Consider the following 20852-nt stretch of genomic DNA (forward strand, 5'->3'; position numbering starts at 1 on the left):
TGGTGAAGTCAGAAATTTGATATCATCATTTTAATTATTTAAATTTTCATACAAAATAAATTTTATAAAATCCGATTTATATGAAAATTAAAATAATTAAAATGAAGATATCAATTTTCTGACTTCACCATACCATTTATATGCCCATGTTAACATGGGCTAGTGTCGGCTCATATACCCATTAACCTAACACCCTGTATATTTAGGTATGGCCCTAACCTATCAGTTTTGAAGTGAATAAAAAACCGGCCAAGTGCGTGTCGTGCCACGCGCAATGTAGGGTTCCGTAGTTGTCCTTCGTTACCACAATATATTTCAGAAAAAGCACTATTACTATGAATTTTTTCAGATTTTTAAAGCCAACAGTTTAGTTTTTAGAAGGGGGGACGCCCTACTCGAACAAAAATTGGCATTTTAAACTTTAACATTTTGAAAACGGATCCCTAAATCGAAAAATGGTCTTAGAAAGTCATTTTAAAAGACCTATCCAACGATACCCCACACGATGGGGTAGAAGAAGAAAAAAATAATCATCCCCACTATACATGTAGGGGAGCTACCCTAAAAAAAATTACGTTAGGTAAATTTTTACCTCCACAAAATTACAGCTCTCTAGTGCTAATAGTTTCCAAGCAAAACCTCAGACAGACAGACATATCGAAACTATAAGGGTTCCTTGTCAGGACTACGGAATCCTAAAAAGGCGCTCCTAAACAAGCTAATGTGGGCAGCGCAGGACCGATCGTTATGGAAATCCTTGGAGGAGGCCTTTGTCCAGCAATGAACATCATTTGGCTGAAACGAACGAAATAAGATAATATTACTTGTGTCTTAGTAGGTACCTACTTCAGTAATCTTACAAATTGTCTTTATTTTTAGTGACGTAAAGCTAGTGACGTATAATAATTAAAAGTGAAAGAATCTGGCAATCTCATCTTTTAAATCATGTTCAAGTGGTCTTCTAGAGAAGGTATTAATAGCCCTTTCGGACCGCTCCAATACAATTGTGCGGGTTACAAAATCGAGATTATCTCATTAGTTTTACATCGGAAATGGATGGGCTGAAATCGTACGATTGTGCGGGATGCGTTCTTTCACCTCCCGTGCAAATTTTGTTCGAAGCGCAGTTGGTGAGCAGGTTACAACCTGTACAGTTCATGACTGATTGCGCTCCCCGACTTGGCGAAAGAAAGTACCTACTATGGTTTTATTTTGTAATTATAGTAATTTTAAAGTTATTGATTAGACAAATAGTTAAAAATAGCATCTTTTTGTGATAACAGTAACTACTTGTAAGCAAAGGCTTTGGCGTAACGGCTTAACAAACTTTACTGACACAATTGTATCGACGTGGGCCCTACAATACCTTAAGCGTATTTCAAGTTTCTCGTAAATATTAATTTTTCATGGTCTCCGCACCATGTTTCCGATTTCAAACGACGCTACTATCGCAGAGATGCTCAATACATCTGGGGATGAGAGCGATGACAACGACAAAAGCTAGTTTCGACTACTTCAGATGAACTACTCCTCTTCTTCTGATGAAGGCTCAGACATTCATTACGATACATACCTCTGAGTATGCAAGCGGCATAGCAGACGAAGCCCTTCAATCGTCAACATCTTCCAGGAGATGCTGTTGATGTTCCAGAAGATATTAAAACTCCATAGGAATATTTCGAGCGCTATATTTACTGGTGAGCTCATGGAACAGATGGTTTTGCCCACAAATCAATATTAAATGGCAAATACTGGTATAAAAATTAAACCTGTTTATTCCTTACTGGTTATAAATACGTTTTTCGGAATACATGCCATTGATAAAATATCCAAAACCCTTACAATTTTGACCCTCACAATTGTACGTAGGAAGTGAAGGGCCCAGTTTGAAACAATTGTTGGTATATGAATTTTCCAAGATGGTGGCGGAAAATCTGGAAAATTATAGCAGATTCGTAATCTGCGGCCCCAAATTACCTAACATTAAAATAACTGAAAAGGTAAAATTTATAGACGTTTCTTATTGTATTTAAGTATGTGCGTTTGGAACAAACGAAAGAACTAAAAAAGTCATCAAAAATATGTAATAAAACTATTTTAGAGTGTAACATTTATGTGATTTGTATATGTATGATGACATCTACCCACATTGGGTAAAGTAATGTTGCTCTTTATTATTTCTCATATTTGAAGAAACTAGGTATTTGTCAGGTAAAAGATAATTTTAAAAAATGATTTAAGAAAATGAAAACATGCTATAAAATAAATAACGTATTAAAAATGAAAAAGTTAGAGTTGTTATGAAAAAAAAGACACCTTACTGTATGTACCTTAAGGTGTCATTATTTTGTATGCACAAAATATCACACAAATGCTACACTTTGCAATTGTTTTTAATGATTTCCTAGTAATTTTGACTAACGCTCTTGGTCAAAACCACTTTTGAGTTTTGACTGTAATAATTATAATAAATAAGTGTAGTTTCTAAAGTTATTTGGATCAGCTAATAAAATATAACTAGTAGGAAAAACTTTTGAAACCAACATGGGAAAATATAGTGTCAGTTGAGACATAATCTACTAAAAAGCGTGAATGCACTTTTTTCAAAGTTATATTTTTATATTAAACATAATAATTGGCTTTTAAAAACGGTATTACGTAGGAGTAAAGTAAGTGGATGTACTTTACTGGAATGAAAAATTTTTTCTTGTAATCTTACTTACCTAACCTTTCTACTTTTGTACCAAGTAGGTACAATGACATAATTTCAAGCTACTATGAATAATAATGTTTAATCTATTTAGAATTTAGAATAATTATAGTTTAGTTTTCGTTTGTCCTTAATAATTCTATCCTATCTACATTATCATAAGATCAACTGGTTTACAGACTGCCCTATGAAATTAAGTCCGCCATTTGTAGTTTTTCGAAACAATAATAATGAATAAATAAATAAATAAAATCAAATTGGTGTCGGCTTTTCGTATAAAGTAGACATTTATGAAGTTTTATTTAAAAGCGTCATAATATTTATTTTCTAAATTCGCTCTTATTTCGGAAATGGTATCTTCTAGTTCGAAGATATCAAAACTTCNTTTGAATAGCTAGGTCCAAAACTACTGGAGTACTTGAAATTGAGGATTGGAGAATATGAAAAAATCTTTCACCACAAGAATCCAAATTTTATGTTAAATACCTAAACTAGGCGGGTAGCCGCTATTTCTTATAAAACTTGCTAATTTTTGCTTGGATTTCGAAATTTAGAAATCACGTACAAATCAGTACTCCATACTAAGCATAAATAATCTAAATTAATGAAAAATGACACCGAAAAAGAGCCTCTAACCGATCACGCAAAAACAAACTGTAACTCAAATAAAGTACCTGATTGCGATGACTCCGTGAGGCGGCACTTCAAAGGTATGTCCGGCGAATGTTCTCTCTTGTTCAGCAAAGGCAGCACTCGTACCAGCGTCCCGTTGGGCGAGTTCTCAGCGACGTGTTCAGTGTACAGCGTGTCAGCGAACCCGAGGCCCACCTGGAATAGTAACTGATTTTGCGAGAGTGTAAAATAAGCCTTAAGCCGGAGGTTTTAAAGTTATATTTACAGTGTCCCGGCTAATATAGCTGATGTTAACGGGAAAGTTAAGATGATTATGTACAAGTAGTTATATTATAACCATTGAAACCTTGAGTACTTACAACATCGAAGTTGAGTATGAGTGGTTGACATAGCCGAAATTAGTAAGAAACAAAATATGATCACAGAACTTATAACTAAAATAAATGATAAATGTAAAATTTAAAAAATACAACACGTAATGGTTTAAAATATGTAATGTAATGTATAGATCGTTTCATCCACAAAGACGCGCCCCACCATTCTTCCGCTAATGTTTGAGTGTTATCGGTACACGCTAAATTATCCATGAGTATACACGACCCAGGACCGGTCTTTATGGAAAACCATGGGGGAGGCCTTTGTCCGCAGTGGACGTCTTTCGGCTGAAACGAACGAACGAACGAACACACGACAATAATGACACTATTGCTCGGATCAAACTCCCCGCACCGCGCTTCCCTCGACCAAAATTTGGTGGGGCGCGTCTTCGTGTATGAACCGATCTATAAAGATTATTCTAAAACTGTTAGAGTTTATAAGACATGAGATAATGAATTAGAGATTATTATGTTGTTTAATAAGAATGTTTTATATCTATAAAGTATTTACAGATACTTACATCTGGAGGAACAGTGGCGGAGTGACTGACGTACACAGTCAGGCTGGTGACTGAAGACATCACGGGCTCGCCTTGGTCGAACCCTTGCACGTCGACCTGCAAACAATAAAGCTCCTTTAAGATTGGGAAATCTAAACTGGACCATTGAGACTATGTTATATCATATCCAACAACTCTTAAGATGCGTTAATGAATTAAATTGTGCATGTGACTTTTTTTTGTTATACTTGTAGAAGTAAAAAGTCACGTGCACATTTTGTCTGTCACACTTTAACGATAAGATTATGTATAATCTACGTTGTTAGTGCTGCACTGTATGGACTATTTCAACCAATACCAGACACACAGACTGATGTCAGGATGAAGTGGTAGTGGCTGATAGAACTACGAACCATCCAGAAGATACTACAGTAGGCTATAAATGGACATCCAATGGAATCTGTAAAACTTACAGTATATTAGCTGTCAGACTCATTCGCGCATAGAGTAAAAAACCTATGTGTACTAGCCACACAGACCTCACGAAGAAGTTGTAGACCTTACATACGTAGGTGACTACAAAACTCTGCCCCCCTAGACAAAACGCACTTTTTGATCGAATCGAAAATCGAATACGTCAAAACTCCATACAAAAAAGGGGCTTTTCGACTACTTTGCGACTGGTTTGTGATTATAATTTGCACTTGGTCTAGACCCACTGGACTATCAATAGGACACTCACAGTGTATTCGCTATCGGCCTCCTTCCGCAGATCGTCTCGCACCCGCACCGCTCCCGTATCGGGCTCCACGTGGAAGTATTTAGACGCCTTCCCGCGACCAACCAGCTTGTATCGCACGCGGTTGTTAGGCGCGGTCGCGTCTGGTCGCTGAGCACGTAGAATTTCGTTCAATGACCCCAAGCTACCCATCCTTATCGCTCGCGCGTAATTATATTGCTGTCGCGACTGTGCGACGGGCGCCCGCAGTGACTGTGCGACCGCGATAGCAACGTAATTACGCGCGATCGATAAGGATGGGTAGCTTGGGGTCATTGGACAAAATTCTACGTGCTCGCAGACCAGACTATAGTTGGTAGTGACTACTCACAGTGTATTCGCTATCGGCCTCCTTCCGCAGATCGTCTCGGACCCGCACCGCTCCCGTATCGGGCTCCACGTGGAAGTACTTAGACGCCTTCCCGCGACCAACCAGCTTGTATCGCACGCGGTTGTTAGGCGCGGTCGCGTCGGCATCCACAGCGGTCACTGTTTGAACTAGGCTGCCAATGGGTGAGGAGTCTTCTATCGTGATCGGACGGACGACCGATGTGAAGATTGGCGCGTTGTCGTTCTTGTCCTGCAATTTGGAAAAATGATTTTTTATTTAAAACCCTGTTGCATGAAAAAGGTAAAAAGAACTGTCAACCTTTCGATAAAGTTTATCTAAAAGTGGGTATGAATATGACAGATCCTGTAAAGCACAAAAGATGGTCGTATAAGTTTAAAATTACTTAACTTATCGAGTCTCAATGAAATGAAGAATCTTAAAGCTTAACATTAGGTAGCCAATGCCGACTATAAGTTGATCAATAAATTCTTAGATCCTATACAGGAGTTGCAGTAGTGGGAAAGAGTGGTGGGATTAGTCTCGCTTATAAGTTCATCTAACTGTATAACGACCGCCATCGACTGAGAAAATTTTCCTTCACCACATTGTTATGTACGTGCAAAATGTACAGTAAAGACTAAACGCGAATACTTATACTATGACTCACATCAACCAACACTTCCACGGTAGTAGTAGCCCTGGGTTCCTCGCTGTTATTCTCCTCAGTACCGACAATAATCTCGTGTCGCGCCATCATCTCCCGGTCTAAAGGCCGCAGCGTCCGGATCATGCCTGATTTGCGCTCAATAGATGACAAGTCTGTCTCCCATCACCAAAGTGTACGTTAAGAGAAGGGAATAAGGTCTAAAGTAATGCTCACATCAACCAACACTTCCACGGTAGTAGTAGCCCTGGGTTCCTCGCTGTTATTCTCCTCAGTGCCGACTATGATCTCGTGTCGCGCCATCATCTCCCGGTCTAAAGACCTGCGCTCGATAGATGACAAGTCTGTCTCCCATCTCTAAAGTGTGCTTTAACAGTAAGGAATAAGGTCTAAAGTAATACTCACATCAACCAACACTTCCACAGTAGTAGTAGCTCTGGGTTCTTCGCTGTTATTCTCCTCAGTGCCGACTATAATCTCGTGTCGCACCATCATCTCTCGGTCTAAAGGCCTGCGCTCGATAGATGACAAGTATGTCTCCCATCTCTAAAGTGTGCTTTAACAGTGAGGAATAAGGTCTAAAGTAATACTCACATCAACCAACACTTACACAGTAGTAGTAGATCTAGGTTCCTCTCTGTTATTCTCCTCAGTGCCGACTATGATGTCGTGTCGCGCCATCATCTCTCGGTCTAAAGGCCTGCGCTCGATAGATGGCAAGTCTGTCTCCCATCACTAAAGTGTGCTTTAGCAGTAAGGAATAAGGTCTAAAGTAATACTCACATCAACCAAAACTTCCACGGTAATAGTGGCTCTGGGTTCCTCGCTGTTATTCTCTTCAGTACCGACAATAATCTCGTGTCGGGTCTAAAGGCCGCAGCGTCCGGATCATGCCTGATTTGCGCTCGATGGAGAATAGATCTTTGTCTCCCATCACTAAAGTGTGCTTTAACAGTAAGGAATAAGGTCTAAAGTAATACTCACATCAACCAACACTTCCACAGTAGTAGTAGCCCTGGGTTCTTCGCTGTTATTCTCCTCAGTACCGACAATAATCTCGTGTCGGGTCTAAAGGCCGCAGCGTCCGGATCATGCCTGATTTGCGCTCAATAGATGACAAGTCTGTCTCCCATCACCAAAGTGTACGTTAAGAGAAGGGAATAAGGTCTAAAGTAATACTCACATCAACCAACACTTCCACGGTAGTAGTAGCCCTGGGTTCCTCGCTGTTATTCTCCTCAGTGCCGACTATGATCTCGTGTCGCGCCATCATCTCCCGGTCTAAAGGCCGCAGCGTCCGGATCATGCCTGATTTGCGCTCAATAGATGACAAGTCTGTCTCCCATCACCAAAGTGTACGTTAAGAGAAGGGAATAAGGTCTAAAGTAATACTCACATCAACCAACACTTCCACGGTAGTAGTAGCCCTGGGTTCCTCGCTGTTATTCTCCTCAGTGCCGACTATGATCTCGTGTCGCGCCATCATCTCTCGGTCTAAAGGCCGCAGCGTCCGAATCATGCCTGATTTGCGCTCAATAGATGACAAGTCTGTCTCCCATCACCAAAGTGTACGTTAAGAGAAGGGAATAAGGTCTAAAGTAATACTCACATCGACCAACACTTCCACAGTAGTAGTAGCTCTGGGTTCTTCGCTGTTATTCTCCTCAGTGCCGACTATAATCTCGTGTCGCGCCATCATCTCTCAGTATAAAGACCTGCGCTCGATAGATGACAAGTCTGTCTCCCATCTCTAGTGTGCTTTAACAGTGAGGAGGTCTAAAGTAATACTCACATCAACCAACACTTCCACAGTAGTAGTAGCCCTGGGTTCCTCGCTGTTATTCTCTTCAGTACCGACAATAATCTCGTGTCGGGTCTAAAGGCCGCAGCGTCCGGATCATGCCTGATTTGCGCTCGATGGAGAATAGATCTTTGTCTCCCATCACTAAAGTATGCTCTAACAGTGAGGAATAAGGTCTAAAGTAATACTCACATCAACCAAAACTTCCACGGTAGTAGTGGCCCTGGGTTCCTCGCTGCTATTCTCCTCAGTGCCGACTATAATCTCGTGTCGCGCCATCATCTCTCGGTCTAAAGGCCGCAGCGTCCGGATCATGCCTGATTTGCGCTCGATGGAGAATAAATCCGTATCACCCATCACTATCGTGTAGGTTATCTCGGGAGTGGTATCGGGGTCTTCCGCCTGGAATAATTTATAGAAATTGTATTAATAAAAGATATCATATTTGCAATACAGTTGGCGCCACTGCCATAGTCGACAGTGACAGGATCTTAGCCGCCTGTGGTGCCAACTGGTGAGCGCAAATACGATAGTTGCGCTTAAAACAATCTTAAAATTGATATTTTTCAATGAAATTGAGCAACATTGCATTTGCTTGCTTTGCTCATTGCCATTATTTACTACCAAATCAAGACATAGGTCACGATATAACTTTTACAGATTCAAAAATAATTTAAAGTGAACTTACGATGCATTAACGTATTCATTCAATATTAGTAGTATTCAATATCGAAAATGTATTTTTGTTCGCACATGATTCTTGATCTATCTGCTAAAAGATAAGAAAAGAGCTAACATAACTCAAGTACTCACGTGAACTTTAACCACAGGATAGTTGGCCGCATTTTCGGGAACGTGAACCGAGTACAAAGATTGCGGAAACACAGGCACTTCGTCGGGTATATCTTCAACTTGCACAGTCACCGATGCTGTCCCGAACCTCTTGTCAATGGCCCCGTCGGTAGCTGTTACTACGAACGCGTAATCCTGTCATCGAGAAAGAATTAATTTATTTATAAGCAACTCAAAATTTAGTTTAACAGTTCAATGAAACTAATAGACTGTGTTTGAATGTGAATCGTAGTGTTTTTCTTTGCATAATTTGGTGTGGAAAAGAGGTCAGTTACCCATTTTTTACAGATTGCTTACTTAGGCTGGGTTGCACCATCTTACTTTAACTTTGACAAACGTCAAAAATCTGTCAAACTCCATACAAAAAACACCGGATATTGTTATAGTTACCGTTAAGTAACGTGGTGCAACTCGGCCTTTACTTACTACTCGATTTTTATAAGGCTACAATGAAGTGTTTCCAGGTAGATAGGAAGAAGGCCGGAAGACTAAATTTGGTCAGGCCCCCACTAGGTGAACCGACGATAAGGTGAAGGTACCTGGATACGGGCAGCAAAGGACCAGTCGTTATCGAAATTCTTGGGGGAAGCCTTTGTCCAACAGTGGACGTCATTTGGCTGAAACGAACGGACAAAGTGTTTCACTATTACCTTAGTCTGCTCATAGTCCAGTTTGGTGTTGGTACTGATCAATCCAGTGGCATTATCGATGCTGAACGGCAGATGTGGTGGAATGCTATAGCTGACTAAAGCGTTGACTCCTTCATCTATGTCTGTGGCGTGAACGTAGCCGACGAATTCGCCTGACACACCTGTAAATAACCAAAATAATGTTAACACTTTACAAACTTAACAAAGTTATGTTTAATTTAACTCTATAGGCGTCATCGTCAGTCTCCCCTGCAGGAAGACGTCCCTCTGTAATTTATCAGGGTTAAAAGGGAGAATTTTCCTCACACTCCCGGACTGGAATACGGACTAACCAGTCGGTGTGGGAAGGCCCGATATTCGCATATTATAATACTTATACAACACTATAATAGAATAACCAAATTGCTTGAATCAACTCTTGCATAAAACCTTATCTTTATAAATCAATCTACATAAGATAGACAGGGACAAGAAGAAAGCAAAGGTAGATTTTGGGTTTTTACCCAAGATTTAGAAAGACTTTTTATTTTAGTTGAAATGGAACGCGAAAGTTTAAAATCTTAGATTTTGGGTGACTTTTAACTTTTCCATACCTTCTTTTACATGGAACAGGTAAGAATCCTCGTCGAACTTGGGATTGTTGTCGTTGATGTCAGTGACTTTGATGTTTACAGTTGCTGTGCTCGCTAATTTGCCGGGGTCTTCTGCTTTCACCATCTGTAAAAAGGAAAAGTCATGTTTATAGCATACTAAAAAAGAAAATACTAGTTAGACTTCGTCCTGAATCTGAGATACAAATTCCCGATTGGGCACAAAAAAAAGTTATGTATTTTATTGAATTTTACTCAATTTCTGCCAAATGATTTGGTGACTGGTCTACGGCTATTGCTTTATTTATTTTGATATATTTATGTTCATTTAGGTCACGGGTAGTACTTGTATGCGGATAGCGCAGGACTGATCGCAGTGAAGTAGACATCCTTTGATTAAAACGAACGAACGATTAACACTGGGCACAGCATGTTTTTAAAAATCATTGCTTTGCAATCTTATGATAAGTAAATAAGGTTACTTTATGATGGCAACATATTTTATTTAAAGACAACTAACCAACTGATACCGCGTCAGCACTTCTCTGTCCAGGCTTCTGATGACCATGATGATGCCGGTGGTAGCGCCGATCGCAAACTGACGGAGGTCGTTGCCGGATACTATCGAATACGTGACGGGCTCGTTTTCTGGGTCTTTGGCCTGAAACGAGACGATGATATTAGTTTATACTTATGAATTGACAGTTAAAAAAAAACGCTTTTGGTACCTAGGTTACATGTATTAGTTACTGATATTTAGTTTGTTTCTTGGGCCTGGGCGACCTTATATGTTTAAAACAATGCTATATTTTAGAACTAGCCGGGCTATGATGTGCACCGTGATAAAATGTATGGCCTTATAGAATATTTTTACAGAAGTGGGCGTTAGTAGACGCGCCACAGTTTTTCTTACACTATCGCGGCTATTAATCGTACACGCTTTTCAATGTACATTTTTTCTTGTTCCGAATATTTTTTTTTTTTTTTTTTACCGAAGTCACTAGAAACTCTGAAGGCTTGAGAGCTGACCTTTGGAGACGGCAGCCCGTCTTAACATTGTGCTACATTTTAGATTCAATTTAATCTTTACTCACAGTAACAGTGGTAACCGTAGAATTGATCGCACCTTCCGACACGGGCGCGTAGTAGTCCCTCGAAGAGAACTGCGGCGGCCTTTTATTAGGCCCGGGGCCCGGGGGCTACAGACAGCTCTACGATCCCTTCGGAACTCAGCCCTTTGGCGTCGGCAGCCCTAGTCTTAACATTGTGCTATATTTTATATTTAAAATAGGCTTTACTCACAGTAACAGTGGTAACCGCCTTCCGACACGGGCGCGTAGTAGTCCCTCGAAGAGAACTGCGGCGGCCTTGTATTAGGGCCGGGGGCTACTGACAGCTCTACGATGCCTTGGGAGCTCAGGCCTTTGGTGTCGGTAGCCCTAGTCTTAACATTGTGCTATATTTTAGATTTATAATCTTCACTCACAGTAACAGTGGTAACCGTAGAATTGATCGCAGCGCCTTCCGATACTGGCGCGTAGTAGTCCCTCGAAGAGAATTGCGGCGGCCTTGTATTAGGGCCGGGGGCTACAGACAGCTCTACGATGCCTTGGGAGCTCAGGCCTTTGGCATCTGTAGCCCTAGTCTTAACATTGTGTTATACTTTACATTTAGAAATAATCTTTACTCACAGTAACAGTAGTAACCGTAGAATTGATGGCAGCGCCTTCCGACACGGGAGCGTAGTAGTCCCTCGAAGAGAACTGCGGCGGCCTTGTATTAGGCCCGGGGGCTACAGACAGCTCTACGATGCCTTGGGAGCTCAGGCCTTTGGCGTCGGTAGCCCTAATCGTGACGCTGTATTGCTCGCCAGCTTGTAGGCGACCAGTGCTCGCTGTGGGAAATAATGGGTTAATTTTAGATTTTTTTTTATGAAACATAGTTAGGTATTTTGTGGAAATTTTAGTAAATAACAAGTGGATGATATCACAAGGAAACACCATAAAGAAGAATAAAGATGACAAAAAGTTTGTGATATTCAAACAGTGCATTAAAAACAAAACTACACACACAGTGCAAAACTCAAAAATGTCACACACACACAATCAAACTACAAATACTTATCAAATCACATTTCAAATACTGCACACATCTGCTGTAATTTTTTTTTTTTTATAATGTAGCATAAAAGACAATTTCATTTTTGTTCTTGAAAATAATCTGAAATTGTGGTCGACAATCTAGCCTCCATTTTGACTGATTTATAGCGGGCGAAGCCGCGGAGAAAATGTAATAGCTAAAAAAATCTATAGTAGGGGGAGATTAAGGAGAATTGTAACAGAGGAGAGTTGTGACATTGTCGATTTATGGAAACCTATTAAATCAGCGAGCTATTTGTTAGCTCAAGACTTGAACTAAAAAACGCACACTGTTACGAGCGCGCTAGTAGTTAATAAATAAATAAATAAGCCTTGGACATTTTACACTACGCTTCTAGGCCAAAACTATACAAAGCTTGTACTATGGGTACTAGATAACGATTATAAACATACTTAAAAACTTTTTTTAATAAGTTCCAAATAACAATGTCACAACTGTTCTGTTACAATTCACCTCGGTCTCCTCTACATTTATCAATAATAAAACAATACAAACTACAAGTGCTGTTAGAGTGCAACTTACATATAACACCAGTGTTAGGGTCAATAGTGAACTTGTTTCCTCCATTGTTAGACACGTGATAGATGCTGTACGATATACGTGCGTTCTCACCCTCGTCGATGTCGTATGCTTCCACCTAAAATGGAAATTTAAGGTGTTAATATTTAATATTCATTTGACTATTTAAAGTAAGACTCTTGTAACTTAACGTACAAAGGAGACAGTACAAGGCGATGGTTATAATGTACTGTTTCGACATGTCTGTGTTATGAATAAACTTAAAAAATAACTGTAATATGTCATCATTTCACCTATTATTCACAATAAAAACTTTCTATCTATAAAAAGAAGCCTTCTCTCCTATAGATTTTTAGTTTGCAGCGACCAACAGGGTCCTTAATGATCTACAACTATAATGTAACACCTAAATGTACTATTAAGGAAGCAAAGATTTTGAAAAATGAGACCGCGAAAATCTATCGACGCAAATCATACAACAAAAAAAACTTAAGTCCTCCCTTTCAATGTTAGATCATAAAAATAAATTATGAGTTATTTGTTCACCTTAATCGCCAAGCTTAAGAGGCAGTGAGCGGGGCACATAGTTCGTAGAACTGATAGCCGTTGGGGTAGAAAAGTTCTCGAGTGGCGACCAAGGATGTACTTTGTAGTAGGACCTAGGCGTGGGGTAAAAAAAGTTCTCGAATGGCGACCAAGGATCTACTCTGTAGTACCTAGGCGTCGCACACGGTGGAACTACGATCTGGTGAAGATCTCGGGAAGCACCTGAATGTGGGTAGCGCAGAATCCTTGAGGACTTTGTCCAGCAGTGGACAATGGACATGCTTAGATTGAAACTACGATTATTTACCTTATGTACTGCAGTGGGTTCTAAGCTCGCCGGCACTATGATTGGTTGCGTCTTAGGTATAACAGGCGCGTTGTCGTTTACATCCAGCAACTGTACCGCCAAAGAAAGCGGAGCGGACGCAGCGCCTCCGTTCGCTTCTCTTGCGACAACCTGGAAAATATAATTACAAATATTACAATTTTATGCCCGTTTTCACCATCAATCCCTAATTTTTAAGTGATCCTTTTGAAAACAGAATTCCTGTTATGTGTTACCATAGGATCACTTAAAAATTAGGGATTCATGGTGAAAATGGGCATTAGTCCTTCAAGATCTGTGAATGGAGACACAATAGACAAGTAATCAATTGTTACGCGGTCATATGCGACCGCTAAGGATTGATGAGTTAATTGTTTATTTACAATACTACATAATAATGCTAGAGATATGACCAGCTGGGGCAGTCGTTTTTGTAAAGTTATATTATTTCAATGAAATGTGACAGTGAGTAAAAATTGTATTCTTCAAAAGTTAGGTCACGTTTTGATATTTTCATTGAGTATTTATTATCAAAAATCATGAAATTGGTCTTATAACAAAAAATATCTTACAAAATATTGTCTTTTTTTATGTGTCTTTGTGTTAAACTCCAGTCATATGCAGATCCAGATCATAATAATTATAATGGAAGTTGCTTACCTGAAATCTGAATTTGCCGTTGTTAGGCTGATCGCGGTCGAGGTTCTCTTCAGCTACTACCAGGAAGCCATCTTTGTCGATGTCGAAGAAGTTTGTTGTCAACTCGAACGTGTAAATCGGCACGGGATCGCCGGGACCCTGCAAGAAAATAAATTACAACAATGACTTAATCATATTGCAAGTATAAAATCATCATCCATTTTTTTATGTAAAGTATAGGCACACTTTTACTGTTACTACTACTACTTCAAATATTTATAAAATCTCTGAAACTACTACCATATCGCACTCAGTGGACCGACGATCTAGTAAAGGTCGCGGGAATCACCTGAATGCAGGCAGCGCAGGCCCGGTCATTATGGAAATCTTTAAGAGGCCTTTATCCAGCAGTTGGTTGATGAATTAAACGACCACTATTTTAGGCCTCATAGATTGATTCACAAAAATGAATCAAACTTACCAAATCAGGATCCGAAACGCTCATCTTGATCGGCATTCCACTCGCATCCAGCACCCTAGTGCCTTTAGGCGAGTTCTCTTCAACCTGCCCTTCGTCCGACGATGCTTCTACCACCGGTGGACTAGCGTCGACCGGCCGAACTGTTATGGTCAGCTTTGCTGTGGTGAATCGCTTGGCTTCTGTCACTTCTTCAGCCTGGATGGTGGAAGAAGGGTTAAGTTATATTCGGTGTTCATTAATGTTTACTTTTTCTTCACTGTCATATTATAGTTTTGGTACATAAAGTGAACTAAATATAGCTGTTGCATTCAAAATTTTAGCAGCATCTAAATCATTCATTAGAGAGACAGTCAAGATTCTGGCAAAGCGTCTGAGAATGTTGTGACATTGTAAAGTTTCAAGTTCGAACGAAATGCTAAGTTTCTTTCTTATGTTATACGAGTACAATGCATAAGCGACTTCATCGCACAATTAATAACGTGAATTTTCGCTTGAATTAAACAGCAAACAGGATATACAATTTCATTTTGGGCTGTGGGTGGTTACAATATGCCTATTTTTCCCTAGTCTTCCATCGTTGGTCTTAAAAGCGAAGACCACAACCTCAACTCTAGTATTTTACGACCACAAACAAAGATCGATTATTTATTTACCTTAATAACAAGCTGGAACTTCTTCGCAATGCTAGTATCAACAGGCATCAGCTGCCTCACGGCCCCACTATTGGGATCTATAGAGAAGTATGTGGCCCAGGAGTCAGGTTCTCCACTCTCGATGGTGTAGCGGATCTTGGCGTCTAGGGTATCCATATCGACAGCTTGGATTTTCTCAGGTTCGATGGTGAGAATGCCGGCTAGGACGCCGCTGTTTACCTGGAAATATAGACGTGCATATTTTTAGAAATGACAGATACATCATCATCATCAACAGCCCTTTACAGTCCACTGCTGGACTATGAGCCTCCTCCACTATAGTGGAGGGTTTTGCCATAATCTCCACGCTTGGCAGGCGGGTTGGAGATCGCAGTTTAAAAGATTGATGTTTTTCAGAGAGCGCTGCTGCCCATTCTCTGTTTGATGTGTAGTCCCTAAGTCGCCTCTTACGACACCCGCGGGAAGAGTAGGGGTTAGTGACAAATGTATTCTACTCTGCCGTCACCACACGGCTTACAGACAGATACATATTTATTTTTAACTGAGGTTTTTTTCGCATACACAGTTGGTTATAATGCTTATTAAAAACGCATGCACTTTTACAAAGAGTTTAAGTTTCAAAAATAATTACATAGTAATTTTTTTAGACAGACAAAATAAGAACGAACAAACAGAGACGGCAACGGCTTACTAAATACATTCTGTGTGCTTACCATGAGTTTACGTTAGGTGAACTCGCTAGCGACTGCGTAAAAAATGACATTAAAATGTATGACATATTGTGTAGCGCCTCTGGCGGCTACTTTCAATAAATAGAATCTTCATAGATTTTTTTGACGTAGCTAGGTACTCGCTAGCGAACACACCTAACGTAAACTCATGGTAAGCACTGTGTTCTTTTGTTTTTGTTTTTTTTTTTGTGCGGGGTCTTCATTGCAGATATCAAAAAAGTATTTAATAAAAGTATAAATTAACTGTAAATTAACTGTATAAATAACTGGAGTAGTTCAGTTTTTAGAGTTTTCTTGTTATTAAAAATCCTAACTGTTTCTTTAAGGATAGTAATATAGTTACTTACATAACTAGAATATTCTGGGTTGAAGCAAGCTCCCTCGTGCAGCGTGCATCCCTTGTAAATGAAAGACGGATCCTGGTCATCATCATCTTGTATATTGACAGTTAACGTGGTGGTACTTGACAGTCTTCTCTTGGTGTCGCGCGCACGATCCTGGAAACAAAATTAATATGAGTACATTAAAAAATTTTGTAATACACATGGAATATACTCGTAAGTGAGTAGAATCAAAGTACGAATTCTAGTTCACTCGATGCTGCCCAGACGTAGCTAGAAACTGAACTGGTAGTGAGCCTAAACAGCACTCAAAATGTAATGCACTTTCTAATAAGGTATGTAATAAGAACATAATATCTCTATTTGTCATGTGATATTGTAGTAAGACCACTGAGACAGTTCCAAAGTATTCTGTTGTGTTGGGTTGCCGTGTCGTGATCTTGTAATCTAAATAAATTACATACTTTAATTATTATTTCTGAACGTTACAAAACATAGTCACTGTAAGTTCGCAAACTTGTCGTGACTTCACGTAATGTTAAATACCTAAAAATACTTACAGAAGCAACAATAGTGACTAGATACTGCTGCGTGCGTTCGTAATCCAAGGTTCTGTTGACTGTCACTTGTCCCTGATGGGGTATCGGTATCGCAAAGTACCCGTAGCCGTCCGCTGCGTTCGTGGTCTCCAGGGTTTTGTTGTCTCCTGGTATGATGAAGTACTCTGAGAGACCGTTGACTCCAGCATCGATGTCGAGCGCTCGAATGCCGTCGAATATCGTTGTGCCGATCGGTACCAGCTGGAAAGATGAAGTTGGGATACGTTAAAGAGATACGTAGATAGGTATATGACAGCCTACTTTATTGCTGTATAGTATTATCTGTTGCAGACCAAGAACTAAGCTATTTTAGCTCTTCCGATTCTATTATTAACAGGCATAAAGGCTATGGAATCACGGCAATAAATGAAACCCAAATAGTCATATACAGGGTGTTAGGTAAATGGGTATATGAGCCGACACTAGCCCATGTTAACATGGTCATGTAAATGGTATGGCGAAGTCAGAAAATTGATATCTTCATTTTAATTATTTTAATTTTCATACAAATCGGATTTTATAAAATTTATTTTGTATGAAAATTAAAAAAAATAAAATAATGATATCAAATTTCTGACTTCACCATACCATTTATATGACCATGTTAACATGGGCTAGTGTCGGCTCATATACCCATTTACCTAACACCCTGTAGATTTTCTTTGGGAAAAAATAATAATGTTGAGATCCTACAAAAAAATTACTCCCACATTAATGAAAACTGTAGATGCAATAATAATTTCATAATAATATGATCTGTTCAAGAATCTGCAAAATTATCGAATTCTTTCACAAGCTGAGAGAAGAGTTTGATCGTTGATAAGTAGCTGTGTCTATTGAAGTCTTCGTTTCAGCCAAATGACGTGAACTGTTGGAAAAAGGCCTCCAAGGATTTCCACAACGCCCGGTCCTGCGCCGCCCGCATCCAGGCACCTCCCGCGACCTTCACCAGCTTGAAGTCTTCATCATCATCTCAGCCATAGGACGTCCACTGCTGAACATAGGCCTCCCTCAATGCTTTCCATGTTACCCGGTTGGTCGCTGCCTGCGTCCAGCGCTTTCCTGCTACCTTTATGATGTCGTCGGTCCACCTCGTGGGTAGAACGGAAAACGCAGCTTGAAGGTATTCTTAAAGACTTCTAAATTCTAATTATCATATAGAACTGTATATTTTTCTCACCTCAGATATACTAGTTTCATACGGGAGCCCCTGGAAGACCGGCGCATTGTCGTTGATGTCTGACACCCTGACGATCACCGGTATTGTCCGCCTTTTCTTAGTAGCTTTCACTTGGCACACGAGCTGTGGAGAGATAAGACAGAATTTATATTATTTGTTTGGAAAAGCAAAGTAGAGATCTACATAGATAGAGTTTACGCTACATATTAGGGTAGTAAGTGATCCCTAGTCAATTCAATTACTTTTCGTGCAGTTAAAACACAACTCTACCATGGATTTTATAAGGCAACGAGGACTAGGCCTACGATGCGCGCCTCGATAAGCTTTTATCGCGCCATTTTATAGATTTTACGCGATAAACGTATACATTTGTCGTCTAAAATCATCGATAAGATTTTATAATGGCGCGCATCCTAGCCCAGCAGGACGCGAATTCAATTGAGTGACTGTTTATTGAGTTCAATGGAAAACAGAATCTATTTTCAGGGCCAGATTGAAATGTTTTTCAGATGTGTCTTGAAATTATTGGATAATGGTGTCAACTAACCAATTACACAGTTTCTCCACTTATGTAAAATCAGCAGGAAAAATAGAGCGAATAATACAGCTTTTCTATTAATCTATTAAACCTTGTGGTGTATAATATAAGCGTGGTGAATTAAATGGCTTTTTAAAATAGGCTTGCGAGTGAGTCTAGGAGATGCCCGCGGCAAGAAAACAGGAGTAAAGTTACTATTAAGTTCCTTGTCTTGGTTTTCTGGAGCATATAATAACTGTAAATAATAGTTGTACTAATAGATAGATATTTATTTATATTAAAGTGCAGCTCATTGAAGAGCTAGGTAAATTGATAATCAAATCCAAATACCTACATAGGAAAAACTTCCTGCCTCTGTAGACTAGCTAGACTATTAGATGATACTTGGAATTCTATGGATTACTAAATGTAAAAACGAAACTATTATTCTAATGAAAGGGTGAACGTAAACAAAAGGCAGGAGGCGAAAGACAAACAAAGTCGTGAGTTTAGTTCATTTTGTGGTTTCATAGTTTCAACAATCAACTTCATTTTCATTCAACTTTCTCAACAATAAGTTGATGACCTACTGAGCTTACCTACTTGGTCATAATCAAATTGACAAAAAGTGATGAACATAGCAATTAAGTAAGAAGCATTATTTATTATTCACCAAATTAGGAGCTTATTTCTTAAAATTGTCTACTTATTACATTTAGAGTCAAATTAAAGTATTACAAATCCATGTTTTTAAAGAATTCTAAATGTGCCCCGTCTTCAGTTTGCTCATCATTTCTCATTTCTGATCGCAGAGATTCCTCCAATTCAAAATCTCGATAATTTTAATTCCGACGATTTTCTTATCGCATCCATCCTTTACCAGCGAAAGCAAGATGGCTGACGACAGCCGCGGGCTATACTATTAATTGGCACAACCACATCAGGTTCAATTAACATAGTACGAAGATTCACCTCGAGGCGTGTTGGTTGAGCGCATACGAACGATTTATGTTGGTCAGATGATAGGTTTAAATTCTAATCATACACATTTGAGACATTTTTATGAATATTTTAAACACTGGTGTTGTATGTTGCGATACGCGGAAATTATTTACAGACATAATTATTAAGTAGGTAATTTAACATTTACACGGCACTAGATAGACTGCCATAAAGTGCACTGAAATAAAATATTGCTCACGAAATGCTGTGATTCCTATCACAACCTAATTTAGTCGATTACAAGCGACAGAACGGAGCAGATTTATCGCTAGGCTGTGGTCAACTAACTAATTCTCATATAGTTTCAAGAGAGCGATATAAAGTTGTCATTACCTATTTACATGCGCTTTTTGCTTACATGGATGGAAAGTGATAAAATTTTTGCTCCGAACAACTTGCCTATTTATTTATTTGCCTACATCTCACCATATAAAATATACAAATTCTCAATTTGTTAGTTTGTTGGTTCTAGACGCCACCAGTACGAGTATGTGTAGTAGCATCGCCAACGCCCGAAGCATAGAAAAAGAAGAGCAGAAAAGTGATCTACGATTACAAGATGACAGCCCAATTTGCGTATCTAATTGCGGTTGTGATATCAGTATGATAAGAGCTATGATGATAAAAGAAAATAGCTGTGATTTTATCGCGACGTTTTGTATTTCAAGCCTTATTTGAAAGGGAAACGGAATGTTAAATTAAATAAGTGGCAGTTAAGAAGATCAGGAAAATTGAATGAAGAACATGCAATAAAACATTCCTTTTTGAGATCAGATTACATACAAGAAGTTAAGTAGGCAAGTAGGTACCTACCTAGCTTTCAAAACATTTGAGAGTTATGTTAAACTAAACTACACAAAAGATTTATTTAGAATCAATTGGACAAAAATATTTAAATTCACTACCGAGTTTTACTTTTTTACTTTTTGCAATGATCTTGAGATTAGCATCGTATTTACTTTTGTTGGTTCCGAACCCGCAAAAAGATTAAAAAGCAATAGTTTTGTGACATGAAGCAATCTTGTCTGGGTCAATTTTCTAAGTTTCAATGCAAAAAATAAAACAGCAATTGTAATTAACATTCCAACTTAATGTCATTGAATCGGTTCCAATCACAATTAACGTTTGACACGAACAAATTAGAGTTCACCTTGTAGGGAATATGTAATCAATACATATTTTATCATTCGTGTAACTAAACAAACGTGTTTAGTCACCTGTGCTAACGAGATCTCTCTTTATCTCCTCAATATATGCACAAAAACCAGCCATG

At 39.2% G+C, this 20852-nt stretch overlaps 1 protein-coding gene across 1 annotated transcript in view; it reads right to left on the reverse strand.

The window, feature by feature from the left end:
* Positions 1 to 3365: 3365 nt before the first annotated feature.
* The window catches only part of Cad99C (cadherin 99C), a gene marked incomplete at its 3' end in the record, with an annotated part of 146597 nt that continues 129110 nt past the window's right edge, over positions 3366 to 20852 (reverse strand). Inside the window, exons 7-23 of the mRNA XM_028322674.1 lie at positions 18061 to 18183; positions 16842 to 17081; positions 16288 to 16437; positions 15210 to 15428; positions 14557 to 14751; positions 14097 to 14234; positions 13419 to 13568; positions 12569 to 12683; positions 11578 to 11780; positions 10407 to 10547; positions 9890 to 10013; positions 9297 to 9457; positions 8608 to 8781; positions 7987 to 8196; positions 5330 to 5578; positions 4242 to 4337; positions 3366 to 3538 (exon numbers count right to left, since the gene is read on the reverse strand). Coding sequence (XP_028178475.1) covers positions 3366 to 3538; positions 4242 to 4337; positions 5330 to 5578; positions 7987 to 8196; positions 8608 to 8781; positions 9297 to 9457; positions 9890 to 10013; positions 10407 to 10547; positions 11578 to 11780; positions 12569 to 12683; positions 13419 to 13568; positions 14097 to 14234; positions 14557 to 14751; positions 15210 to 15428; positions 16288 to 16437; positions 16842 to 17081; positions 18061 to 18183 — 2861 coding nt within the window. The remainder of the gene's footprint in view (positions 3539 to 4241; positions 4338 to 5329; positions 5579 to 7986; positions 8197 to 8607; positions 8782 to 9296; positions 9458 to 9889; positions 10014 to 10406; positions 10548 to 11577; positions 11781 to 12568; positions 12684 to 13418; positions 13569 to 14096; positions 14235 to 14556; positions 14752 to 15209; positions 15429 to 16287; positions 16438 to 16841; positions 17082 to 18060; positions 18184 to 20852) is intronic.

This window comes from Ostrinia furnacalis, unplaced genomic scaffold (genome assembly GCF_004193835.3).
Source record: "Ostrinia furnacalis isolate ACB-3 unplaced genomic scaffold, ASM419383v2 OfSCF7705, whole genome shotgun sequence".
Classification (NCBI taxonomy): Eukaryota; Metazoa; Arthropoda; class Insecta; order Lepidoptera; family Crambidae; genus Ostrinia; species Ostrinia furnacalis.